General features: G+C 41.3%; 2 protein-coding genes across 2 annotated transcripts; one reads left to right on the top strand and one right to left on the bottom strand.

Moving 5' to 3' along the window:
* Positions 1–12,440: 12,440 nt before the first annotated feature.
* LOC145015772 (WRKY transcription factor SUSIBA2-like) lies at positions 12,441–15,336 on the bottom strand. Its single transcript, XM_078974246.1, has 5 exons — positions 14,662–15,336; positions 14,416–14,580; positions 13,670–14,322; positions 13,420–13,578; positions 12,441–13,235 (listed from the first exon to the last, which is right to left on the bottom strand). The coding sequence occupies exons 1-5, from the start codon at positions 15,037–15,039 to the stop codon at positions 12,599–12,601; spliced, it is 1,992 nt and encodes a 663-aa protein (XP_078830372.1). The 5' UTR covers positions 15,040–15,336; the 3' UTR covers positions 12,441–12,598.
* A 1,466-nt stretch (positions 15,337–16,802) lies between these two features.
* Positions 16,803–18,262, top strand: LOC145015773 (Putative adipose-regulatory protein (Seipin)). Its single transcript, XM_078974247.1, has 2 exons — positions 16,803–17,352; positions 17,434–18,262. The coding sequence occupies exons 1-2, from the start codon at positions 16,834–16,836 to the stop codon at positions 18,088–18,090; spliced, it is 1,176 nt and encodes a 391-aa protein (XP_078830373.1). The 5' UTR covers positions 16,803–16,833; the 3' UTR covers positions 18,091–18,262.
* The last annotated feature ends 7,304 nt before the right edge of the window (positions 18,263–25,566 follow it).

The following is a 25,566-nucleotide window of genomic DNA, read 5'->3' as shown; positions in this document are numbered from 1 at the left end:
AAGCAGAGCATGAGAGGGATGAGGTCATTGTAGACATGACTGAGATGGCTCAGCTGTTGGCTCAGCACTTCGGCATATGATTTCACCGTTATAGTAGGACGCAGCTCATCGTGGTTAGGGATAGACTTATCTTAGTAGGTCGTTAGGAAATATGCTATGTACTCCGACTCTATTTTTAAGTGACTACACTACTCATGGAGCCGTTATGCTGTCGAACTAGTATCACTCATGTATGCTCTTACGAGCAAAATTTTCATGTATCAAATGCGGATAATATTAATAAATTTTTATGTGTTTTGTTACGATATCACAAATTGCTATGTGTTGAGAAATTATGATTGATTGGTCAATGGTAGTAGTGTTTAAGTTCGTACCAAGCACCTAGTCAGTAGGATCACGACCTCACAGAAACAACATACCCTCAACATCTTTCCGTTTTGTGACAGAAAGATGCCTCCCCGACCTACTCGCGGAAACCCAGGACCAACCCCACCTGAAGTTGACTCAGCCGCGTTCCAGGAAGCTGTATCTGCAGCAGTCACTGCAGCGATTGCGCAAATTCATCAAGGGAACAATGGAGGAGTCAATGGGCAAGGAGCCGGAAGTTCGAACAACGGAATGAATCAAGGACCCACCAAGACATGTACCTACAAGGACTTCACAAACGCCAAACCACGAACTTTTAATGGCACTGGAGGGGTGATCACTCTGAAGCGATGGATCGAAAAGGTGGAGTCGGTATTCGAGATATGCGACTGCCCTGAGCACATGAAGGTGAAGTTCGCAGCCTGCACTTTTGTGGATCAAGCGCTCACCTGGTGGAACGGACATGTAGAATCCATGACGCTCCCTGTAGCCAACTCTATGCCGTGGGCAGAGATGAAAGAAATGTTAATGGCTGAGTGCTGCCCACGAGGCGAAATACAGAAGATGGAGCAAGAGCTATGGAACCTCACTATGCAGAATGCGAATATCGATGCCTACATATCGAGATTTAGCGAACTATGTCTGTTGTGCCCGGGTATGATCACCTCGGAAGGAAAGAAGATTGAGCGATTCATCTGGGGACTAACAATACCAATTCAAGGGAATGTGATAGCTGCAAACCCCGAAACATTTGATAGTGCGAAAAGATTGGCAAAGAAGCTGTATGACCATAACAACAAGAAGGGAGAGAAGCGAGTGGAGGCTGAGAAGATGAAGGAAGGTGATGGCAAGAGGGGAAAGAACAATAAGAGGAAGGGGCGCCAGGGTCCCGACACCTCCAAGAAGCAGCAGACAGTGGCGGTTAATGCTGTTACCGCACCGGTTCCAGCCGCACCACATGCTCCAACCTCAGCCACTTCAAATGCTTCCAGACCTTATTCCGGTAATCTTCCCAAATGCAACAAGTGCGGTTTCCATCACAATGGAGAATGCAAGGATTTTCAATGTACCAGTTGCAACCGAAGGGGACACACTACAAAGTACTGCAAGACTTACCCTCCCCAGAACCAAAATCAGGGAACCAACAACAACAACCATCGCAGCAACAACAACATCAATGCCGGCAGCAATAACGCAGGGCCTAGCCACACCTGCTTCGGATGTGGGAGGACTGGACACATCCGCCGAGACTGTCCTAACAACAACAATTTAAGAAATGGAGGAACAGGAAGGATGTTAACCATGGGTCAGGGTGAGGCTATTCAAGACCCCTCTGTTGTTACCGGTACGTTTCCCTTAAACCACACTTATGCATGCATCTTATTTGACACCGGAGCGGAGCGAAGTTTCGTAAGCAATAAGTTTAAGCATTTATTAAAACAACTGCCCCAAAAGCTAAATGAAACCTATACGGTGGAAATGGCCAATGGGAAAACCGAATCCACTGGGGAAATCTACACCGGATGTACCCTAACCCTTAATCAACACGTCTTTCGAATAGATCTAATGCCAGTGTCAGTTAGGAGTTTCGATGTGATCATCGGCATGGACTGGTTAAGCCCCCACCATGCTGAAATTATGTGCCACGAGAAGGCCGTTCGTCTTCGTCTTCCAAATCATGAAACCCTAGTAATCTACGGAGACAAATCTAGCATGAACCTTCGCCTCATTTCGTGCATCAAGGCACAAAAATATCTACGAAGGAACAATCTGGCGTTCCTGACTCACGTGGTGGATAAAACCAAGGAGGAGATTAACGTTCGAGACATTCCCGTAGCGTGTGAATTTCCGGACGTGTTTCCTGAAGATCTTCCGGGAGTACCCCCAGAGAGACAGGTTGAGTTTCGAATCGACCTCATTCCAGGAGCAACTCCTCTCGCTAAATCACCCTACCGGCTAGCTCCTGCCGAGATGCAGGAATTATCCAGCCAACTCAGCGAACTTTTGGACAAGGGATTTATTCGACCTAGTTACTCGCCATGGGGAGCTCCGGTGCTCTTTGTCAAAAAGAAGGACGGATCTTTTAGAATGTGCATCGATTACAAAGAGTTAAATAAACTCACAATCAAGAACCGCTACCCACTCCCACGAATCGATGACCTATTTGACCAGCTCCAAGGAGCTAGTTATTTTTCTAAAATAGATCTACGGTCCGGATACCACCAACTCAAAGTCCGGGAAGAGGATATTCCAAAAACCGCTTTCCGAACTCGCTACGGACATTATGAATTTGTCGTAATGCCCTTCGGTATAACGAATGCCCCTGCCGCATTTATGGACCTAATGAATCGAATCTGCCGACCGTTCCTCGACAACTTTGTCATTGTTTTTATCGATGACATCCTCGTCTATTCTCGAAGCAAGGAAGAGCATGGCCAACATCTTCGACAAGTCTTAGAAACTCTGCGATCAGAAAAGCTTTATGCCAAACTCTCCAAGTGCGAGTTCTGGCTGCAGAGTGTGAACTTCCTAGGTCATGTAGTCAGCCAAGATGGAATCCATGTGGATCCCTCTAAGGTCAAAGCTGTAGAAGGATGGGCAATCCCGACAACGCCCACAGAAATTCATCAATTCTTGGGTTTAGCAGGCTACTAAAGGAGATTCATTCAAAACTTCTCTAAGATCGCCAAGCCACTTACCTCGCTTACGCAAAAGGGCGTACCATTCAAATGGACAGACAAACAAGAGATTGCGTTTCGAACCTTGAAACAAGCTCTCTGTAGCGCACCTGTACTATCTCTGCCTGAAGGAACGGAAGATTTTGTAGTCTACTGCGACGCGTCAAATCAGGGCTTAGGTTGCGTTCTCATGCAACGTGGGAGAGTGATAGCCTACGCATCCCGCCAACTAAAGACGCATGAAGTAAACTATACGACCCATGACCTAGAGTTGGGAGCTGTAGTCTTTGCCCTAAAGATTTGGAGGCATTACCTTTACGGTACAAAGTGCACCATCTTCACGGATCACAAGAGTCTCCAACACATCTTGAACCAAAAGGAGTTGAACATGAGGCAACGAAGATGGGTTGAATTGCTAAACGATTATGAGTGTGAGATTAAGTACCACCTAGGCAAGGCCAACGTGGTAGCTGATGCATTGAGTCGGAAGGAGTACTCTAATCGTTGTACGAAAACTCTCTCGATAACCATTCAATCTCACCTGGCCACTCAAATTGCAGTAGTCCAGTCAGAGGCCATGAAGACGGAAAATAGAGCAAGCGCAGTATTGCGCGGAATGGAAAAGAACCTGGAGGCAAAGGAGAATGGAGTATACTATTTCATGAACCGTATTTGGGTCCCTAAACTTGGAGGGTTTAGAGATGTTTTCATGAAGGAAGCCCACAAGACGCGATACTCCATTCATCCCGGTTCCGATAAGATGTATTTGGATATTAAACAACACTATTGGTGGCCTAACATGAAGGCGGAAATCGCGACCTACGTCAGTAAGTGCCTTACGTGCGCCAAAGTAAAGGTGGAATACCAGAAACCCTCAGGATTGTTACAGCAACCGGCAATCCCTGAGTGGAAATGGGAGGGGATTTCTATGGATTTCGTGACCAAGCTACCCAAAACATCGGATGGATTAGACACCATATGGGTAATAATCAACCGACTGACGAAATCTGCCCATTTCCTGCCAATTAAAGAATCTTACAAGATGGAGAGATTGACGCGTTTATACATTCGAGAGATCGTGAGACTCCACGGAATACCAACATCTATCATCTCGGATAGGGACAGTAGGTTCACGTCACGATTTTGGCAATCACTCCATAAGGCGATGGGAACAAACCTCGACATGAGCACCGCTTATCATCCACAAACGGATGGTCAAAGCGAGCGAACCATCCAAACGCTCGAAGATATGCTCCGCGCATGCGTGATAGACTTTGGAAAGTCTTGGGATACCCACCTACCCTTAATCGAGTTCTCATACAACAATAGTTACCATTCGAGCATCAAGGTGGCTCCTTTCGAAGCACTGTACGGGCGTAAATGTAGATCACCGTTATGTTGGGCTGAAGTAGGTGACACCCAGCTAGCAAAAACACATACATCGGACAAAGCACTAACGGGACCGGAGATCATCCGTGAAACCACGGAAAAGATCGTTCAAATCAGAGCTCGATTGCAAGCATCGCGTGACCGACAAAAGAGCTACGCTGATAAGCGGCGAAAGCCCTTAGAATTTCAGGTCGGTGATCGAGTACTGTTAAAAGTCTCGCCCTGGAAAGGAGTTATTCGTTTTGGGAAGCGGGGAAAACTAAATCCACGATACATTGGACCTTTCGAAATCATCGCCCGAATTGGTCCAGTAGCATACAGACTGCAACTACCCGCAGAGCTAAACGGTGTACACCCCGTGTTTCATGTTCTAATCTGAAGAAGTGTCTATCAGATGAAACACTCGTCATTCCTCTTGACGAAATCGAAATCAATGAGAATCTCCTGTTCGTTGAGGAACCAATTGAAATCATGGACAGGGAGGTGAAAGTACGGTGGAACGCAAAGAGTGGGCCAGAATTCACATGGGAACGCGAAGACCAAATGAAGCAAAAGTACCCTCACCTATTCTAGCATTCTCAAATCTAGCTTTCAAACAGAATTTCAGGACGAAATTCCCTCTAACGGGGGGATGATGTCACAACTAGAAATTTTGTGTCTTGTAATCACTATACTCAAGTAAATGTTAAATTCAAAAACTCAAGAGCATGTATGATGCTTACTCAATGGAAAACTAAACCCCAATTCACTACATCAAGCAATTGGAAACCCTAGAAGTTCTTGATTAGGTCCATTTTGGACTAGGACTTCCTTACTGGACCTAAATGGACCAATAAGCTTCCAATTTGACTATCATGAGCTTAGGACCCTTAAATGGGCTCTAATTGGAACCACATTTACTTATTTCAATATTTTGGGCCATATTGGGCCTAGAATGAAAGGAATTAAAAGCTTAGATCCATGAATAACCTAAACTAGTCCAATAAAAATGCAAAAATCCTACCACATTCTTTTAGGCTTAAAACATACCCAAACAAACTCTAATATTGGGCTTAGGGGCAAAAAGCCCAAAATTTTCCTTTTCCCTTCCAAACTCTCGGCCCAAGGCCCAAGTCCAAGAAGAAATGGAAGAGTTGACTATTTGCTTGCCACCTCACTAGTAACCAAAGGACTTCCATGCAAGAGACCCATACTTCCATGCACCATCCTATCATGCATCTCTCTTCTTCTCTCTCTCTCTCTTGCTCTCGGCCATATTCAAACACACACACAAAATTCACTCATTCTTCTCTCAAAGATACTCTCTCATTCCTTCTCCATAATTTCGAGATTTAAGGAGCTTTCAAGGAGAATCCATCACCAAAATCATCATCTAAGGTAAGTTGATGACTAATCCATGATCTAGCTACTTCATTTCATCAAAAATCTCTTCTAAATCTATTCCAACTTGTGATCATGCACCTTAGAAGTCACCAAACTCGAGATCTTCAAGAAAAGGGTGCTAAGGCCAAAAATCACTTCATTTCTTCCATCCTTTCTTCAAAAACCGAATCAACACCCAAGGTGAGCTTCATACCCCCTTATTTTCGGTTTTTATAAGTTTTTGTGGTGGAGAATACAAGCAAAGGTGTAGATCCATCATTATGTGTATGTTTTGGTTGATTTCTATGCTTATATGTATGTTTTGTATGATTTTGATGCTAGATCTAGTTATGAATTGCTAAAAACCGAGATATATTTTATACTAGCATAAAATATACTACTACATGCAAAGTATACCAAGAAAAATAGCCAAAGGGCTTGACAACACTTATTTTGGGCTAAAAACTCATTTTTTTTGACACAAAATGTTAAAAATACAAAGTTGAAGGGCCTAAAATGAAATATTTCGAAATCTGATGGGTGAGATGAGTCAAAACAGTTTCCATAATGTATTTTCTGAAAATATACTATTTGGAGGATTAAAAGCATAAATTTCAAGCTTAATGGGCTAAAAATGACAATTTCAGCCCAATAGAGCCCATTATGCGAAATTTTCTGTTTTGGAGGGCCAAAACTGTAACGACCCAATTTTTACGTCCGAAAATTTCATTTTAAAATATTACTTTAGAAAACATTAATAAATAAAAACATTGTTTGATCACACCATAACACATCGCAACCATGTTCCAAAAGGTCAAACCATACATCCCATCAAAATATCAGAGTACAATCCCAGTAAATCTCGTAAATGCGGAAACCGAAGAGTGTGTGTATGACATGCCGCTACCGCATCGGCTCCTTCCCCTTCGGTGCAGAGGTACCTGAAAACAAAGCTGTAAACGTAAGCACAAAGCTTAGTGAGTTTCCCCCAACGTACCACATACCACATAAACACATAACATACGTACTGCCAGGCTATTCTGGGGTGCCTGACTACCCGGTACGGCCATTCTGGGGTGCCGACCTACCCATGCGGCCATTCTGGGGTGCCGTCTTACCCGTGTCAAGCCATTCTGGGGTGCTGACTACCCATGTCAAGCCATTTTGGGGTGCTGACTACCCATCGGTCCTAACAACCGATCCTCGGGGACTGGTCCCCTCTTGCCACCTCTATCGCATAACATAACAGACCAACATACAAGCATACCATCACATACAGTCAGATAATTCTGGGGTGTTTGACTACCCAGCGGTCCTAACAACCGAACTCTACTACTATCGCATATAACGTATCATGAGATCATATAACATAACAGGTAATAGCAAACCTAGATGATATCACAAAGACAATCATCTATCATACGTCTCCTACTGGTGGGTCGGCATTGTGGCCTTAGACCCACCACTACTGGAAGGTAACTCACCTCAAAGTAGCTGCTGAACTGATCGGGAACTAACTGACTGCTGCTGCTCCGGGAGTCCTCCGGCTGCAATTCCCACAACATACTCAATCAAACACTGCTAACTGTCCTTTAGGTAAAATGACCATTTTACCCCCGGTCTAGCTCTAAGCCAAAACTAGAGTCAACTTTCAGTTGACCCGACTCGCCGAGTGGATCTCCACTCGCCGAGTCCCTAGCAAACTATTGTCCTGGGTCCCTGGTTCTACTCGTCGAGTTGGGCTATGACTCGACGAGTTCATCTTCTAGCTGTCATTCAACTCCTTCATCCTACTCGCCGAGTTGTATGAACAACTTATCGAGTTCATCTTCATCTGAAGAACACTTTATGCTAAGACTCGCCGAGTTGTATGAACAACTCGCCGAGTCTGTTCTTGATCTATGAAGATTGCCTTGGACTCGCCGAGTCAGGGCATTGACTGGCCGAGTCCTAACATGGGTGAGTTCAGCTCCCAACTCACCGAGTCACCCCCTGTGACTCACGGCTCAACTCGATACATCATCAAGGGACCAAATCGGTGACTCGCGACCAGACTCGCCGAGTCGCCAATACAACTCGCCGAGTCGTCGCCATGCATCCACCAAATACACCGATTTACTCGATTTCAGTCCATGCCATTCATAGATCTGGACTTCTAGGACGCAAATCACACGTAAAGTTTCCAACTTTGCGTGTGGATATTCACTAATGTGGATTTTAGGGTGCAAAATGCCTCAAAAGGGTAGATCTAGGATGAACAAGCCACATGGGGCCATAAAGCTAACAGATCTGAGCTCCTGGAGCTCAATCTTGCCTAGATCTAAAGGTTAATCCACTTATTACGAAACATTAAGCACAAACAAGCTTGAAGAATTGCTCAAGAGTGTCCCAAATGAAATCCTAAGCATAGAAACAGGGGAAAAACGAGATATACCTCAAGGAAAATGTTGAAATGACACAAAGATGGCTGATCTCCTTCTCCTCTTCTTGATCTACTCCTCTTTCTCCTCAAAACCTTCAAGAACACACCAAGAACACTTCAATCTCTCAAGGAATTAAGGGAAAACGATGTTGGGGGAGTCCTGGGAGTGAATGGGGACGAGTTGGGGCGGAATGAGGGTTTAAATAGGGTGCAAACCCTTGAAACTTAGGGTTTCATCCAGCAGCGGTGAGTCGTCGAGTCCAGGATATGGACTCGCCGAGTCGCCCACTTAAACGTGTCCTGAGTCTCGTCCCTACTCGGCGAGTCGGACCTTATGACTCGCCGAGTCCAAGGCTAAAATAGGGCAATGCTCAAATAAAATTCACATACCGGAAACCAGGTGCTACAAAAACTGTGTTTTTCTGTAAAACAATGGACCACTAGTGTCACAAGTACTTTTCAAAGGTTTAAAATGCTTTTCAAATTTAAAAAGGACCAAAGTTGCAAAAAATTTCCAATTTGGGCCAAAAATGTAAAGATTGCGAAAAAGAGGGGTTACAACCGAGAAAACTACAATTTCAGGGACTTAAACTGTTTTCAATGAAAAATATGCTGAAAAATATTAATTTCAAAATTTTTTTTGGTGTTAAATGTCAAGAAAAATGGTTTAAGGACTAAACCGGAAATTATTTTACCTAAAGGGGTGAAAAAGTAAGTTTACAAAATAAAGAGGGGTTGTAAACAGAAAATTTTCAATGATAATTCAATACACTCGTTGTGAACAAAGATTGACACTACGACTCTCGATGGATTAAAATACACAATATCACCAACAATCGTTACCAAACGAATTGATTCGGTCTCGAATCAATAACAAATCCAAAACTACTAACACTACAACGCTCAATACACATATGGAACTCTTGGAACTCTTTACTCTCGTGGAATTACTCAATACGTCGACGTGCACTCCTTAGGCCCAAAAGTTGCAAATCATGCTTGTCGAGCCTAGCTAGCCCGATAACATGATCTTTCGGCCCAAAGGACACTTGCTTACATGTAGTTGGGTCTAATACGACTCGACCGCGTGTAAAAGGACTTTCAATGGCAAACATGCTGCTGGTCCCCAAGGGTCCTTCAGTGCTGCTAGTAAAGTCGGGAACTCACGATTGCGGGTTGGGCTCCGAGCCCTTCGCAATTGCAATGGTCTTGAACGACGTAGGGAAATACCGAGGGTTACGCACCTTCACTTTTTCTCCTCGGTCGTGGGACTACACAAGTCCTGGAGGATTGAGTTGCGTGAATAACTGCGAGTGACGCCTAAGGGATCGCTAGCACGGTTGTCAACTGGACGTTTTCATTAACGTACGTTACAACAATTCACCACCCTCTGTATACTCAATGCCTCCGGAGCTCAACGAACACCTCTAACGTAACGAAATAACAGTACACAAACTAAGTAAAGCAAAGTGATAGGAAAACGTCGGGTTTTCCTAGGGTTTTCAACAAGTACACTTATGAACTACATGTCGAATTTCACAACTCTTACGCTTACATCTATAGAATTCAAACAAGCATACTCACGGATCTTCACATATTTTTACGCTATTCTATTTTCAGAAAATATCGGATTTTCTGGTGGTTTTTCAAAACATTACAAACATTGGATTTCAAACATTACTTATGAACTCACCAACATTTCACATGTTGACGTTTTTCAAAATACTTGTATTCTCAGGTAACAGATAAGTGAAGAAAGGACTGTACTCTATGATTGTTTTGCGGTTGTTTAAGTAACAATGAACCATGTATTTTGGAATGTAATATTTTGAAACAATGTAATTGATGTAAACGCTGCCAGTTGTATCATTCCAATGATTGGTGATGTATAATGTTATGTTTCATGTATATTCATTGTGATGGTATTCAATTGAGTCACAACAGCCCCCAGACGTTTCCGCCGTCTGGTTCGGGGGTGTGACATTCATCACCCAATTTACCTTTAGAAATCTCTTTTCTAAACACTTTACAACAGAAACAAAATACTTTGTCAAGCTCTTTCGAATATACTAGCCACTCTCTATCACACTTCTCCAAATTTGATAAAGTTCTTGTATATAATGTTGCAGAAAATCATCTACCATTTTTATCGTAAGGACCATACAAAATTCTAGTATTTCTTTTAGGACCTCTCTCGACCAAAAGTTTTATCTCCTCATAATTAAGTTTTCCCACCTTCTTGAATCACATATATTAATAAGCTCTTTAACAGGTTCTACCTCTTCTGCCTCTTCTACTACTACTTCTACATGCTCTTGCTTTTCAACATGGTCTTCAATGTGCTCTTCAACATGCTCGTCAATAGATTTTCTATGGATAAACTTATCTAGAGAACCAACGTCAGCCTTTATCTTTTCTTCATCAAATTTTCTCTTTTTACGTTTTTAAAAGTCGGATGGTTGTTTAGACTTCATCACTACAAGTTCAATAGTTTCAAACTTTCAACTTTCAACATTCAAGTTACATCAACCGATAAACATAATTGATAATCTCATAATCTAATTTCAATTTCCGATAAACAGTTAACACTTAACTTATTCTAATTTCTCATAATATGATTTCTGCTTTCAACATACATTAACATATTCTAATTTCTCAATTATCATAATCTTATTTCTTATTTCAACATTCAGTTTTTGATAAATTATAATCTTACTAATCTGATTATGTGATTCAATTTCACGTTCATTAGTTTAACTGTTCAACATTCAAAAAAAAGTAGAAAACATTCAAGTTCATTATTAATTTGATAAGTGTTTTTACATATGGAATCCTTCGTGTTAACTCTCCCGCCTAGTTTATTTCCCTCCCATGATATTGACTACAACAGAATTCCTCCTTGGTTTGGATTTGATCCCAAATCATATGACTACAAAGTTGTTAAGTTTACAAGAGATCCCCAACCACCCTTGTCTCTATATCCAACACTTGAAATCGATATTGGTACAGAAATTGTTGATTACAAAGTTGAGGTGTATAGCATGAGAAAGGGTATCTGATAGTTAGTCCCTCACAGGTTTCCATCACATATCAAAATCTTAAGGACTATGCATTATAATGAATTTTGTGTAGATGGTCAATGATAACATTTTGAGCCCCGATTTTTGATAATATATAATCTCGTAACATTCACATCCAATTAATCATAAGTATTATTAAGTAATTCACTAATTTTGATAAGTTGTTTCTGAAAAGTGTGCAATGACAAAACTTAAAGAATGATCGATTGGAAGTGGATTCCGGAACAAAAAATAAAAAAATAAAAAAATAGCGATTGATAAATTGAAAATACCGATGTTGCCCTTTTGATTTCTGAAATCTGAATGCATAAAGAATACTCTATAATCGCAGAAAACTCATATGTCCCTTCCGCACGCTCTCTGCACGCTGTTGTTCGCTCACGCTCACGATCACATAAAACCGGACAACATTCTGCCTCTGTGGATCGCTGGAGTTGGACTTCTAGTGAAAGATGGGCCTAAATCTGATTTAATTTTCTATTGCATAAAATATAAGTAAAAAAATTTGGGCCTCAGAAAATAAAAGGCACTATGCAGAGGTCCTTCTTCTTCCCCCGCCCCTATCACCGACACTGATTCCCAAGTTGAATAGGATTTTTTTTTTTTTGGTAAAATAATAGCTAATTAAAGTGATACAAAACTCACCGATCATCTACCTAGGAACATCAACAACCTAAAAACGTAATTAGAACGAACAAAAACATGGTATTTGTGTTTGTTATTAAAACTCGTCAATCCGACTAAAACCGACCGACCAATATTGTGTATCCTATTATCATTGGAGTTAATCAGCTCCAAAATGTGAATATTCAATTAAAATCAAATCGATCATCCAATTATTATTTAATCATACAAAATAACATAAAATTATTGACACATCTATCTATTATTTTGAATAGTTATAAAGGAACTTTGACAAAATTAAAATGAAGCCAAAACTACTATTGAAATTTGAAATCATAAACCCTAACGACTAGTCCTCCAACACACAACGGTGTATTCAACAAACCAACTAAATTAGTTCATGACAGAATCCACAACATTAACGCCTATTATCCTTAATAAAATGCAATGCACGATTCAACTACAAAGTAAAAACCATCATTTTCAAAGAATTGCTATTTTGATTAAATTCAATGGAAATAAACAACTAAATCTTGTGCAAATTGCACAAAAAGAGATTTTATGGATACGAAGGGGTTAATAATTCCTTCACTTCAACAAATAACAAACCTATTAAGCAGGAAACTATGTCCTACTCTAACTATAAAAGAATTCTTTTTCAAAATTTTGTTTCTAACTTATGAAGGAAAATTAGGAATCACGCGACAATATCTCGAAGGAGCATCGTTTACATGATCCGGTGCACACATAAAAGTGTCATAAAAACCATCATCCTGCTCCAGTTTGGGTCTAAGGAATCTACCATTATTGTCCCTCAAATGTTGCATTTGTCCTCCTATAAAAGACTCTCGTCCACGTTTTCCATTATTATTATAACCAAAATTATGAGCCATTGGCATACTCATCGGTAACGAAATAGGAAAATCGGGTAAAACTGAATTGAAAGTTATTGGATTTTGGTAAGGAATATATTCCTGATACATAGATGAAGATTCAAATTTCGTAGGTTTAGTGTCAAAATTAGCAACGAAATTTGACGGAATATATCCGTTGGAAATTTTTCGATCAAAACGAAGAGGAAGATCTTGCACTTGTGGTTCGGAGTTGGGGATGGTAGGAATTCTAGATAATGGTATAGGCGGAGCATTTGAGGTGGTCCCCACGTCCATAGTAGCATGGCTACTATTTCTAGCTACTGGCACTTCATGGTTGTGTTTTCCCTCGTACGTGGTCAGTACTGATTTTAAATCGTCAGAAGCTCTTTCCACGTGTTTTCTCACCGGGCATCCGTTACTCGTACATTTGTAGTAACTCCTACAAGAAACGGTAACTATGTTGCTTAACTGAATAAATGTAATTTTGAAATTTTAAAGTCAATTATGGAGTTGGTTAAAAAAACATTTTATTTTACCATTTAAACATCTTTTTTAAAATATTTGTATTAGTTAAAATTACATGGTTTTTTTTTTTTCAAAAGATGATGCCGTTAATTAATTACCTAGGGTTTGGGTTTCCTTTGACGACTTTTTGACCATACTTTCTCCAGCGATAACCATCGTCAAGAATATCAACTTCACTCTCGATTTGAACGACTACTCTTGGTTCACGCATAGCTCTGGTTACCAAACTTGTTTCCAGCAAGTAATTCCCTTTCTTCCTGAAATGACGTTCATCAGGAGATCGATTTGCGAAAATTTTCATGTATGAACAAAAGGATTACTACCTACTGAGAGAGTGCATCAACGCACCTCCTTTTCAATTCGGATTTATCGTCATCGGCGTCGTCTCCTTCTCCTGGTGAATGTGTACCTATGTTCATCCCATCTTCTTCCTTGTAATCGTAATTAGGGTTTGATTCGATAATTCCAACGGATTTTCCTTTCGGTGGTGAAATTAGGTCAGGATTATCGATGCCAACTGAGGTTGAAGATGAGCGATCCATACGATCTGTGTTCCATTCTGGACGAATCGAAATGTTATCCCTTTCTTCGATCTTGACGTAGGATCCATTAGCGTCTGGAGATCCATTAATGTTGCTGCGATGACCTTGGATTTGATGATTATGAGCGCCTTTGTATATGATTTCAGTAATATGCCCATCATGGGAACGTTCCACTTTTTTCTTGACTTGACAATTTGGATGTGTGCATTTGTAGTAGCTTCGAGGGTATTCACTGCCTTTTACTTGCTTCTGTCCATATTTTCTCCAATTATATCCATCTTCTGAGTTCCTCATGCTAGAAAAGCTCGTTTCTTTTGCGTATCCATCCATATGTCGTTTTGAATCATCATCTTGTTTTACGCCACCAATTGTACTTTTTGGAACTTTAAACCCATCGGAAGACCTTTTTGTGACTGTTTCTTCCATTAATGCCCCTGGATGTTCACACATCAATGGCGGCTGTGCATGGTAATGTTAGCTCCAAATCATTTAGAAATCGGGTCAAAAGAATTACGATAAACATGAAAAGAGGGTTACATACATAATGTTCACCTGATTTTGTACTTGTGAAAAGCTTGGCCATGATAGTGAACCACCATCAGTCTGGTATATAAAAGAGCTAGTGTCACAGTTCATGTCGTCAAGTTCTGATTTCATGCCTAAAATTTCTTCTTGACTCAGAGGAGGATATTGAAAGGATCCAGTAGTAGGCGACACCTATGAAATGAAAAAACACACAATAGTAAACATCAAAATCATGATTTAATCAGTTTAAATTGGAAAATTGCTTTACATTACCTGAGAATTAGGGAGCAAAACTGGAGAATCGAGCAATGAAGTGGGACTAATACCACAAGGTATTGTAAGAATCGGAGGCCAAGCAGTAACTCGTGAAGAAGAGACTGAAACTCTGATACTTGAAGCATTGGTATCAGAATTACCACGCATTGCAGCCCTTCGTTCTGCAATACTAACTCTTCTACCCCGAACTCTATCTCTATCCTCGGAACTAATTCCATCGTTACCTTTTCCGATATCTTCCTCACGATCATCTAATTGTTCAGACTTCAAAACAAAAAAGTCGTCGGAAATTAAACGGTTAGGAGTCGCGATCAGATCTCTCCACTCATCGTCATCTTCACCGCAATCACCTCCGTTGTCTTCCTTCTCCGACATTTTCCTTGAAACTGAAAAACCCTAATCGAAACAACAGAGCATGGGCATGAGCATGATTTGATAATACAGAATTGACTGCAACTGTGTTGCAAATCTAAACAGATTATCGATAAAAACTTGTGATTTAAGCTAAAATTAAAGTCGGCGACTTGGATTAAAATTGATCTTCTGATTGATCAGATCTTAATAAGCATCAGAGAGAGAGAATCGAGTGTCAGTTAGCGTGAAAATTGGGAATATATTGGCTGCCCGGGAAGTATTCAGGGGAGGTTTGGATTTTGATTTATACAAAAATCTCTTTTATTTGTATATAATATAAGAACAAAATATTTGTTAGAAACGTCAGAAGTTTTGTAGGGATGGTTTTTGTGCATGTTACATGTGATGGTTTATGGGTTATATTTTTAACAAACCTTTTTTATTACAAAGTTTATGGTTAGCTAAAAAGTTATTATGTACTATTTTGGCCCATTATATTGTTACTGAAGTGTGTTTAACATAACGAAGCTTTTTGAGTGTTTTGAGGTTATTAAACTAGAAAAAAGAAAACCTTAAAATTAAAGCTTCATTCGATAACTAGAGGTTATTAAACTAGAAAAAAGAAAACCTTAAAATTAAAGAAAACTTTAGAGAGTTTTTATTTTTTTCACGGCTTTTAACTTTTAGTTTTTATTTGGATTTGATATATTTAAAAGCTAACGAATATTTTTATCGAACACCTCTCCATAAATAAAAGTTCGTATATCTTCCATTTTTTTTTAGAAAATGGTCATATATTATAAAGATACCCCAACCTAGCAAGTGACAAGGCAGGGGCAAAAAGGAAACAGACAGAAAAAATTAAGGGACATTACAAAAAAGAGAAGGGAGATGTATTCCACTCATCCTAGTTACAAAAACCACCAGGGCTTGTAAATTTCATCCATACGAACGTAAATAATTTTATTAGTTCAGCTCCCCTGCTAGGAGTTGTGACCTTTCCTTGGAAAATTATGTCGTTCCTGAATTTCCATATCCCCCGTAGTAGGCCATAACATATGACAATAAATCTCCTTCGTTTCTTCGGACATGCCCCATGTGGTAGCAAATAGGAAGAAATCACAAACACCATTAAAAGAGAGGGAAGTTACTCCACACCAACTAAGTATCTTTTCTCCGACAGAGGCTGTAAATGGACAACTAACTAACAGGTGGTCCGCATGTTCATCTGATCCGACACATGAACCACATGCCGAGGAAGAGATGGTGATTCCGCGACGCGCCAAAGCCATTGTTGTGGGGATGCGACCCATAGTTGCCCTCCATATGATTCCTAGAACTTTGATAGGAGCTTCTTTACAGCATACAACAGTAGGATTTGTTACCTGATGTAATTTATAACTTTGAGCTAGTTTATCAAACATATATGAATAATTAATAAAGTTTTTATAAGTATCAACCCCATTAAAAAATAAAGAAATTAAATATTCTTCTACATTTTGTTCCTGCAAATCTTTCTATTTAATTAAATGATGACATATTTAATGATATTTAAATATACTAAAAATAGTTAATTTGATAGAAGGATGTTTATGAATAAAAAGGATATTTAATTTTGTTAATAATTTTGTGAAGAAAAGGAAAAATTGTACGTTAAAATCTAAAATTATTTAAATAATTAAAATGAAGCAAATAAAACACGTGTCCATCGTTACAGAGAAATCATGCCACCAGTCCATATATATCATCCCGACGTTTTCTTCTCCATCCTTTATCAAGTTGAATTGACCACCGCCACCGTTCTCGAACAGCTTAATGGAGCCACCGGAGCAACATCGCCATCACCACCATACAAACTTCTGGTTCATCAAACTCTTATCCCTACAATCAGACTTCCTATCCGATTGTCTTCTCTCTCTCTTATCCCCTTTCCTTTCTATCTTCTCCCTCGCCTCCACCTTCCGCCGCATCGACTCCACCAAAGAACCCATCGACGCCCCATCCAGCCCTGTGCAAGGAAGCATTATCCTTTTGAAAAAAGCACTGTTAGGTTTTCTCGGAGCTGCTTACGTCTGCTGGGTTCTAATTACAGTGATGGTGGTATCGGTAGTTGTGGGGGTGGCTCTGGTTAACTTATGGGTGGAAGAACCTGTTTACATCAAAGAGAACTTGTACTTCGACTACACAGACGTTCATCCTTATGCAATTTTGGATCTCGGGTTTGATGCACCTGGTAAAACAGTAAAGAATATACCCGTTGGTCACTTCTGTAACGTCCGTTTGACTTTCGTGATGCCGGAATCGGATTATAATCGAGAAATCGGAAATTTTCAGGCATCCACCATCGATAACACTTCTGTTGCCATAAAGAGTTCTATTCCAGATTCTAATTTGTTCTGTTTTTTCGATCCTTAGGTAGTTGCAGAGGCGTTGACGATGACCGGAGAAGTCATAACAACCGCAAGCCGGCCGTGCATGCTACGGTTTCGAAGTCGACCACTTCGGCTGATGCAAACATTCTTAATGGGAGTTCCATTATTGTTAGGGATCACACACGAAGTCCAAACAGTAAATCTACAGCTTCTAAGATACAAGGAACACTACTACCCACGAACACGATCCATGAGACTTTCTTTAATCCCTAGGGCAGGAACACCCTTCCTTCCGCAGCTATACGAAGCAAAAGTAATCGTGACCTCGGAGCTACCATGGAAGAAAGAATTGGTTCGAAAATGGAAATGGACGTTTTACGTATGGACATCTTTATATGTTTACCTTATGCTTCTTGTAGTTCTGATTTGTGGGTTTAGATCGATTATGTTCCCCGCCATGGCCATGACGGTGGTTTCTGGGGAAGAAAGACCGGCGCTTTCTGATGTTCCTGCGGAGGAGATGGTGGGTGGGAAAGATGGGCCGACTTCGGAGACGCTTAGACGATGGAGACAAAGTAGAAGCAAGAGGAAGGCTATGCTTTTGGGCGAATCGGATGCAACAAGTATGAGTGTAACGAGGGATGAGGATACTAGCGTTACTACCGAAGAGGTTGGGGACTCGGAGTCGGTTTGTCACTGAGGTATGTTCAAAAATCAAAAGTAGTTGTGGTTAAAGTTATAGGACTAAATTTTCTTGACTTTCAAATGATGGTTGGTTTGTTAGAAACTGTATATCTTTTGTGTTGTTTTTATTTTGCACCATGTCGTACGATTACATTATATATCGAGATCGTTAGATAGTTCGATACCATTATATACTATATTGTATGATTATGTATAATGCGTGTAGTTATGTTTTATGCCTACATGGTTTTGTATCATTTTGTTATGGTCGACTTACCATTACCCCTTTCTAAATGCACATATGGAGCCTCGTATCCGATAACAGGTCTTTGACAAAACTTGGTTTCAAGAATCTATGAAATCAGTGAATGTGCTATGTATATTAGATATGTATTGTTTTGTAATGTTTGATATCTTTGAAAGTGAGAAAACTACAAATTATGATTTTTTTACATATGATATGGTAGGTGGGAATCACCGCCTTGTCTGAATATTTAAGAGTCAGAATATTTAAGAGAGGGTTTGAATATTTAAGATCTAAATTTTGAATTGTTATTTAGTTGGAAGTATTGAATTATAAAAATGATCGTTTTGCCCTTTTGTATTATTTTTGCTAAATTTAATATTTTTGTTTATAAAATAACCAAATCAACTTCTTAAATAATTATGTAGGGAAAAAATCCAAATTAAATAAATCAAAATTAAACATCAATTCAAATAAACTTAAATGTATGAATAATTAATTATTAATTTATGTACAAATCTATAATTTTATCTAGCCATGAATCTAATTACATACAAACAGAAAATCTCTACAAGTGGAATTATAATTTTATCTAGCCATGAATCTAATTACATACAAACAGAAAATCTCTACAAGTGGAATTCTATTCCAACGGCAATTCATTCTCATTATCCCTTTCAATTCTAATATTAGGAAAATATGTTCTCTTCCTTTCTCCCATTTTTGTAACCAGTGAAACCACATCTTTGTAACCAGTGAAACCACATCTTAAAAACATATGTGATGAAATCCGTCAAACTGGAAACATGATCTTAAACCATCATCTTAACCATTAATCATAACCCAAATTTTTTCCAAAAAAAAAAAAAAAAAAAAAAAAAAAAAAAAAAAAGCTCACATGAACAAACAACCCATAACAAATGAACTCAATTTCAGCTATAAAGCCATAAATATTTCAATTTCATAATTCCATTTTAGCAAATGAATTCAAAAATGATTCGATCACATAACAAAATTCGGCACAATAAAGAACTACAAACACATTCTCAGCAAATAAACACATAATTCAGCAAGATCAAGAATCATATTTCAGCATAAATCAGCAAGATTCAACAATAGATTTCAGCTATACATACACATATGTCAACAAAAAAGAAAAATTAGAACAAAGAGCACATTTTCAACAATATTGTTCAACAAATAAACACAGAGATGAACGAGTGCTCCAGTTACAAGTGCCAAACCTCGATTCAACAAATAAACACAAAGATGAAAGGAGGAAGAAATTCACAAAATTTGCGCTACAAGTTGCAAATCACAGATACACAAAGGTTGCAGTATCTATAACACAGAGAAATCAATCAAATTACCTTCGATTCAAGCAAACATACTTAAGATTCTGCATAACTCGATCCGTGAATTCTCTCCAATTTTAGAGAGAGAATGATGGGGTGGGTGTCGATCGGATTCAAGGAACAGGAAAGAACTAAACGCAAAAAGGGGAGGCATCAATTTCGTACCTGAACAATAAAGGAGATCTGAGGACAATGGGGGAGACGATGCAGTATGGGATCGACAATGCGAGGAGGTGTTAGAGGATAGCGACAGCCGGAAAGGGTTGTGATTGGCGTCAGAAATAGAGGCAATTGTGGGAGGAGAGGAAGAGATGAACGAGTGTGGGAGGGCACGAGGATAAGCATGTCTTTTTTTCAGATGCCCTTTTAGATCTTACCGAATTAGATGCATTTTTAATTTTCAGATCGTTTTTAAGAGCTAAACAAACAATCTGAATCCTTAAGATTCAGGCATAGCCACTTTTAAGAGGCATTAAGTGGTAAACAAATAGCCCATAAAGGGGCTAAGGAATAATTAAGCTAAGGAAAAATCATATTGGTTATGACTTGCGATTTTGCAATAATGGCCTATTAGGGTATTAGGTTATGAAATGGACCTGCCATGGATAAAAAGGAAATTCATTTTTTGTATTTACTACATTCAATGTAACAACCAAATTTTCACGACCAAAAATTTCATTTTTATAAATTACTTTAATTAAAACATTCGTAGGAAAACATTGTCGAATCATTACATCTCATAAAACTATGCATAATGTATGAAATCCAAATCATAAATAGTGATAATGTCAGAGTACAATCTCAAGGAATCTTATAGTGTGGAATCTGAGGTGTGTGTATGATGTGCAGCTACCGCACCGACTCCTTCCCCTTTGTTGAAGAGGTACCCGAAACAAAACTGAAAACTGTAAGCACAAAGCTTAATGAGTTCCCCCACCGTACCACATACCATAAAATCACATAACGTGCATATACTGTCAGGTATATATGGGTGCCCGACCTACCCCTTCGGTCCTGTCCACCGGATAATGCCTAGCATATCTGGGTGCTGGCCTCCCCTTCGGTCCTATCGATCGGATACTGCCTAGCATATCTGGGTGCTGGCCTCCCCTTCGGTCCTTTCGACCGGAAACCGGGGACTATTTCACCCCCTACTACTGTCACATAATATCGTAATATGCTAGCATATAAAACATAACAGGTAGCAGCAAGCCTAGATGAATATCACAAAGACAATCATCTCACATACAACTCCTATTAGTGGGCCGACATTATGGTTGTAGACCCACCGCTACTGGAAGGTAACTCACCTCATAAGGCTGACTGCTAGAAAATTGCTCGACAACTGTCTGACTGCTGCTCCGATAACCCTCCGGCTATAATCCCACAAAACACTCAGTTAGAACCTGATATCTACTCTTAAGGTAAAATGACTATTTTACCCCTAACCAAGTCCAAATCAAATTCAACTTCCAGTTGACCCATCTCACCGAGTTGGGCCGCCAACTCGTCGAGTCCCTAACTCATTACCCGTCCTTATCTACGACTCTACTCGTCGAGTTTAGCAACGACTCAACGAGTTCCCCTTCTATATGAACATCGAATGAACCTTCATCCGACTCGCCGAGTTGTATTAACAACTCGTTGAGCTTACCTTCATCTGATAAACAAATCATGTCCTTGACTCGCCGAGTTGTATGAATAACTCGTCGAGTTCATCTTCAACTATAAAGAGATTGCCTTGGACTCGCCGAGTCTGTTCTTGCACTCGTCGAGTCCCATGAACTTCAGGTTTAAGGCTAAGTCCAATGTGTTGGGTCACTCCCTTGGGCCTTCTAGAAAACCTTCTAACGCTCGACTAGGTTCCTTCAAACCCTAACAGCAAAGGGGAGTTTTGCTTCGAACTCACTGAGTCCCAAGAATGACTCGTCGAGTCGAGCATGCCCAAGTCTCATTTCTCGATTTCCAGCGTACAACTCTCGACCAAAAGATAGATCTAAGCTCCTTCAATCGTTCTAGCACGTAAAGTTACAAACGTTACGTGCATGCATGGGACTTTGAGCTCAAAAGGACATAAAATAACATCTTATGATGCATGGGAACTTACATAGGTGCAAAAGCATCCCCCAACTACCTTGTGACTCCCTTAATGACCTGATTATGAAGCCTTAACCCCCAAACATGTTTGCAATCATGGTTGGTCACCAAAAATGGCTTATAAAAGCCCTAAATCTCCCCAAAAAGGGATCTATCAAATAAAAGAGCAAGGTAACAGCTTTATACCTCCAATGGACTATGGAAGATGCACAAATTTGGGTTCCCATAGTCTCCACTTGTTTCCTCAAGTCTTTCATCTTCCACCTTATGGTCACAACTAGCAAGATCCACCAAAAATGCCTTAGCTCTTCTAAAAAACGGCTAGGGTTTGCTATGGGGAGTTCTGGAAGCATTGGGGACAAAAGGGGGGCTTAATAAGTGGTTTAAATAGGGTGCAAACCCTCATCTAGTGTTTTGTCCGAACAAAGCCTACTCGTCGAATCCGGACGCATGCTCATCGATTAGGTCATTAAACTTCTGCGTCCAATACGCATCGACTCGACGAGTTGGACCTCAACTCGCCGAGTCTAAGGCCAAAATGAAAAGTACTAGAATAAAATACATATCAGGAACCAGGTGCTAAAAGTCTCCCCCACTTATTTTAGACTTCGTCCTCGAAGTCTGCTATTCGATCCTGAAAGAGTTCTAAATAATGCTCCATCATCTCGTCTACCGGCTCCCACGTCCATTCCGATCCTTTCCGATGCTGCCATTGCACCTTCACCAGCTCGACCTTCTTGTTCCTTAGATCCTTCGACTTCCGGTCGAGGATCACCACAGGTCACTCAATGTAGTTCAGGTTGTCGCTAACCTGAATATCCTCTAGTGGCACCACTTCCGAGTCGTCCACCAGGCATTTCCAAAGTTGGGAGACGTAGAAGGTTCTATGAATCTGACTAAATTCGCCTGGCAGGTCCAGCCGGTACACCACCTTGCCCACCCGGGCTATGACCTTGAAAGGTCCAATATACTTGGGGCCCAACTTGCCCCGCTTCCTGAATCAGATGACGCCTTTCCAAGGCGACACCTTCAAGAGAACCATATCCCCGACCTGGAACTCCAGGTCTGAATGACGCTTGTCGGCATAGCTTTTCTACCGACTCTGTGCAGTCTGAAGTCTGCTCCTGACCTGCTGAATCCTTTTTGTCGTCTTGAGCACCACTTCGGTGCTCCCCATGACCCTCTAGCCAACCTCACCCCAACATATCGGGGTCCTGCACTTCCTCCCGTATAACATCTCAAAGGGAAGACGGTTGATACTCGCGTGGTAGCTGTTGTTGTAGGAGAACTCAACCAATGGAAGATAAGTATCCTAACTACCACCAAAGTCTAACACACATGCCCTAAGCATATCTTCCAGAGTCTGGATGGTCCGCTCGCTCTGGCCATCCGCATGTGGGTGAAAAGCGGTGCTGAAATGCAGACTAGTACCCAACTCGTCGTGGAATTTCTTCCAAAACCTAGAAGTGAACCGAACATCCCTATTAGAAATCACGGAGACCGGCACCCCATGTCGAGCCACCACCTCTCGAGTATAGATATCGGCCAGCTTCTTGGCCGATGTGCTCTCCTGGATCAGTATAAAATGGGCACTCTTGGTCAACCGATCCACGATGACCCATATGGAATCCATTCCCCGCTCGATCTTGGGAAGCTTGGTGTTGAAATCCGTAGTAATATCTTCCCACTTCCACATGGGAATATCCAATGGTTGCATCTTTTCGTGTGGCCTCTGGTGCTCGGCCTTGACCTTCCTGCAGTTTAAGCACCGCTCCACATACCATGCTACATCCCGCTTCATGCAGGACCACCAATAATCAAGACGAAGATCCCTATACATCTTCGTCGCCCCGAGATGAATGGAGAATCGGGATTTGTGCGCCTCCTCCATCAAAACCTGGCACACGCCTCCGAGGTATGGAACCCACACTTTGCGGTGTAGTGTCAATAATCCCTACTATCATAGTCGAAGGAGGAAACATGCCCCACTATACGCTTAGTCTTTCGATGTTCCTCCTTCATAGCCTCCTGGTGGGCCTCTCAGATCTACTCTAATAATGGGATCACTACTGTCATCTTCATGTAGATATCTCTAATCAGTACTGCCTTGCAGCTAAGCGCATCGGCCACCACGTTGGCCTTCCCCGGGTGGTAAAGTATCTCACAATTATAATCCTTCACCACGTCCAACCACCGACGTTGCCTCTTTTTCAGTTTCGGCTGATCCATGAGAGACCTCGGGCTCATGTGGTCCGTATAAATGGTACAATGAACCCCATAGAGGTAATCACGCCAAATCTTGAGGGCAAAAACAACAGCCCCTATTCCAAATCATGCATCGGATAATTCGCCTCGTGAGGCTTCAGCTGCCTCGAAGTGTAAGCAATAACGTGCCCTCTCTACATCAAAACCGCACCCAAACCCACAATAGACGCGTCACAATATACCAAAAAATCCTCTACGCCCTCAGGAAGGGCTAGGATTTGCGCCTCACACAACCTCTGTCTCAGATTCTCAAATACGGCATGCTGCTCGGGTCCCCAACAGAAAACTACGGCCTTCTTCGTAAGTCAAGTCAAAGGCACGACTATCTTGTATAAATCCTGGATGAATCTCCGATAGTAGTCGGCTAATCCCAGGAAACTCTGAATCTCAGAAGGAGACTTCGGAACCTCCCATCTCATCACGGCCTCCACCTTGGCCGGGTCGACCAGAATCCCTTTCTGATTGACAAGGTACCCAAGAAACTGCACCTCGTTCAACCAGAACTCACACTTGGAGAACTTGGCGTACACGCTCTCCCTCCTCAGAGTATCCAAAACCTCTCGCAAGTGCTCTGCATGTTGCTCCTGCATCTTGGAGTAAACCAAGATATCCTCAATAAATACTATCATGGACCGATCCAACATCAGTCTACATACACGGTTCATGAGATCCATGAACGTGGTAGGAGCATTGGTGAGCCCGAAGGGCATCACCACAAACTCATAATGGCCATAGCGAGTCCGGAACGCAGTCTTCTACACATCCTCCTCTCTGATCCTCATCTGATGGTAACCCGAGCGCAGATCAATCTTGGAAAACCAAGATGCTCCCTGAATCTGGTCAAAGAGGTCATCAATCCTCAAGAGTGGGTAACGATTCTTCACCGTTACCTTGTTCAGCTCCCGGTAGTCTATGCACATGCGATGTGACCCATCCTTCTTCTTTACAAATATAATCGGGGCTCCCCAAGGTGAACTACTCGGCCTGATAAATCCTTTGTCTAGCAGCTCCTGCGGCTGCGTAGACAACTCTTGCATCTCGCGGGGGCCAACCGATATGGTTCCGTGGCTATCGGAGCCGCACCAGGGACTAGTTCGGTCCTGAACTCCACCTATCGCTCCGGAGGTATCCCCGGAAGCTCCTCTGGGAACACATCTGCGTAGTCTCGCACCACCGAAACGTCACTCATCGTCGCCTTACCCGCCTCCCGGGTATCAATGACATAGGCGACATATCCTGCACAACCATGTTGAAGGTAACTCCTAGCCCTCGCTGTCGAACATAAAGTTGGCCCTCGATGTGGTCTCTCGCCCTGAATCACCAGCTCTCCCCCACTTAGGGTCCTGATCCACACTAACTGTTGCGCGCAGTCGATCACCGCCCCATTGGGGCTTAGCCAATCCATGCTGATAATAACCTTGTTCCCCCGCAAAGGTTTGGGAACCAAGTCTACTAGGTAGCGCTCCTCGAATCATCTCAGCACACAATCTCGGAATACTGCTGATGCTCGCACCGATCGATCATCGGCAAT

The sequence above is a fragment of the Lactuca saligna genome, chromosome 9, assembly GCF_052625555.1.
Source record: "Lactuca saligna cultivar CGN05327 chromosome 9, ASM5262555v1, whole genome shotgun sequence".
NCBI classification, from domain to species: domain Eukaryota; kingdom Viridiplantae; phylum Streptophyta; class Magnoliopsida; order Asterales; family Asteraceae; genus Lactuca; species Lactuca saligna.
This window is presented reverse-complemented; position numbering and strand designations above follow the sequence as displayed.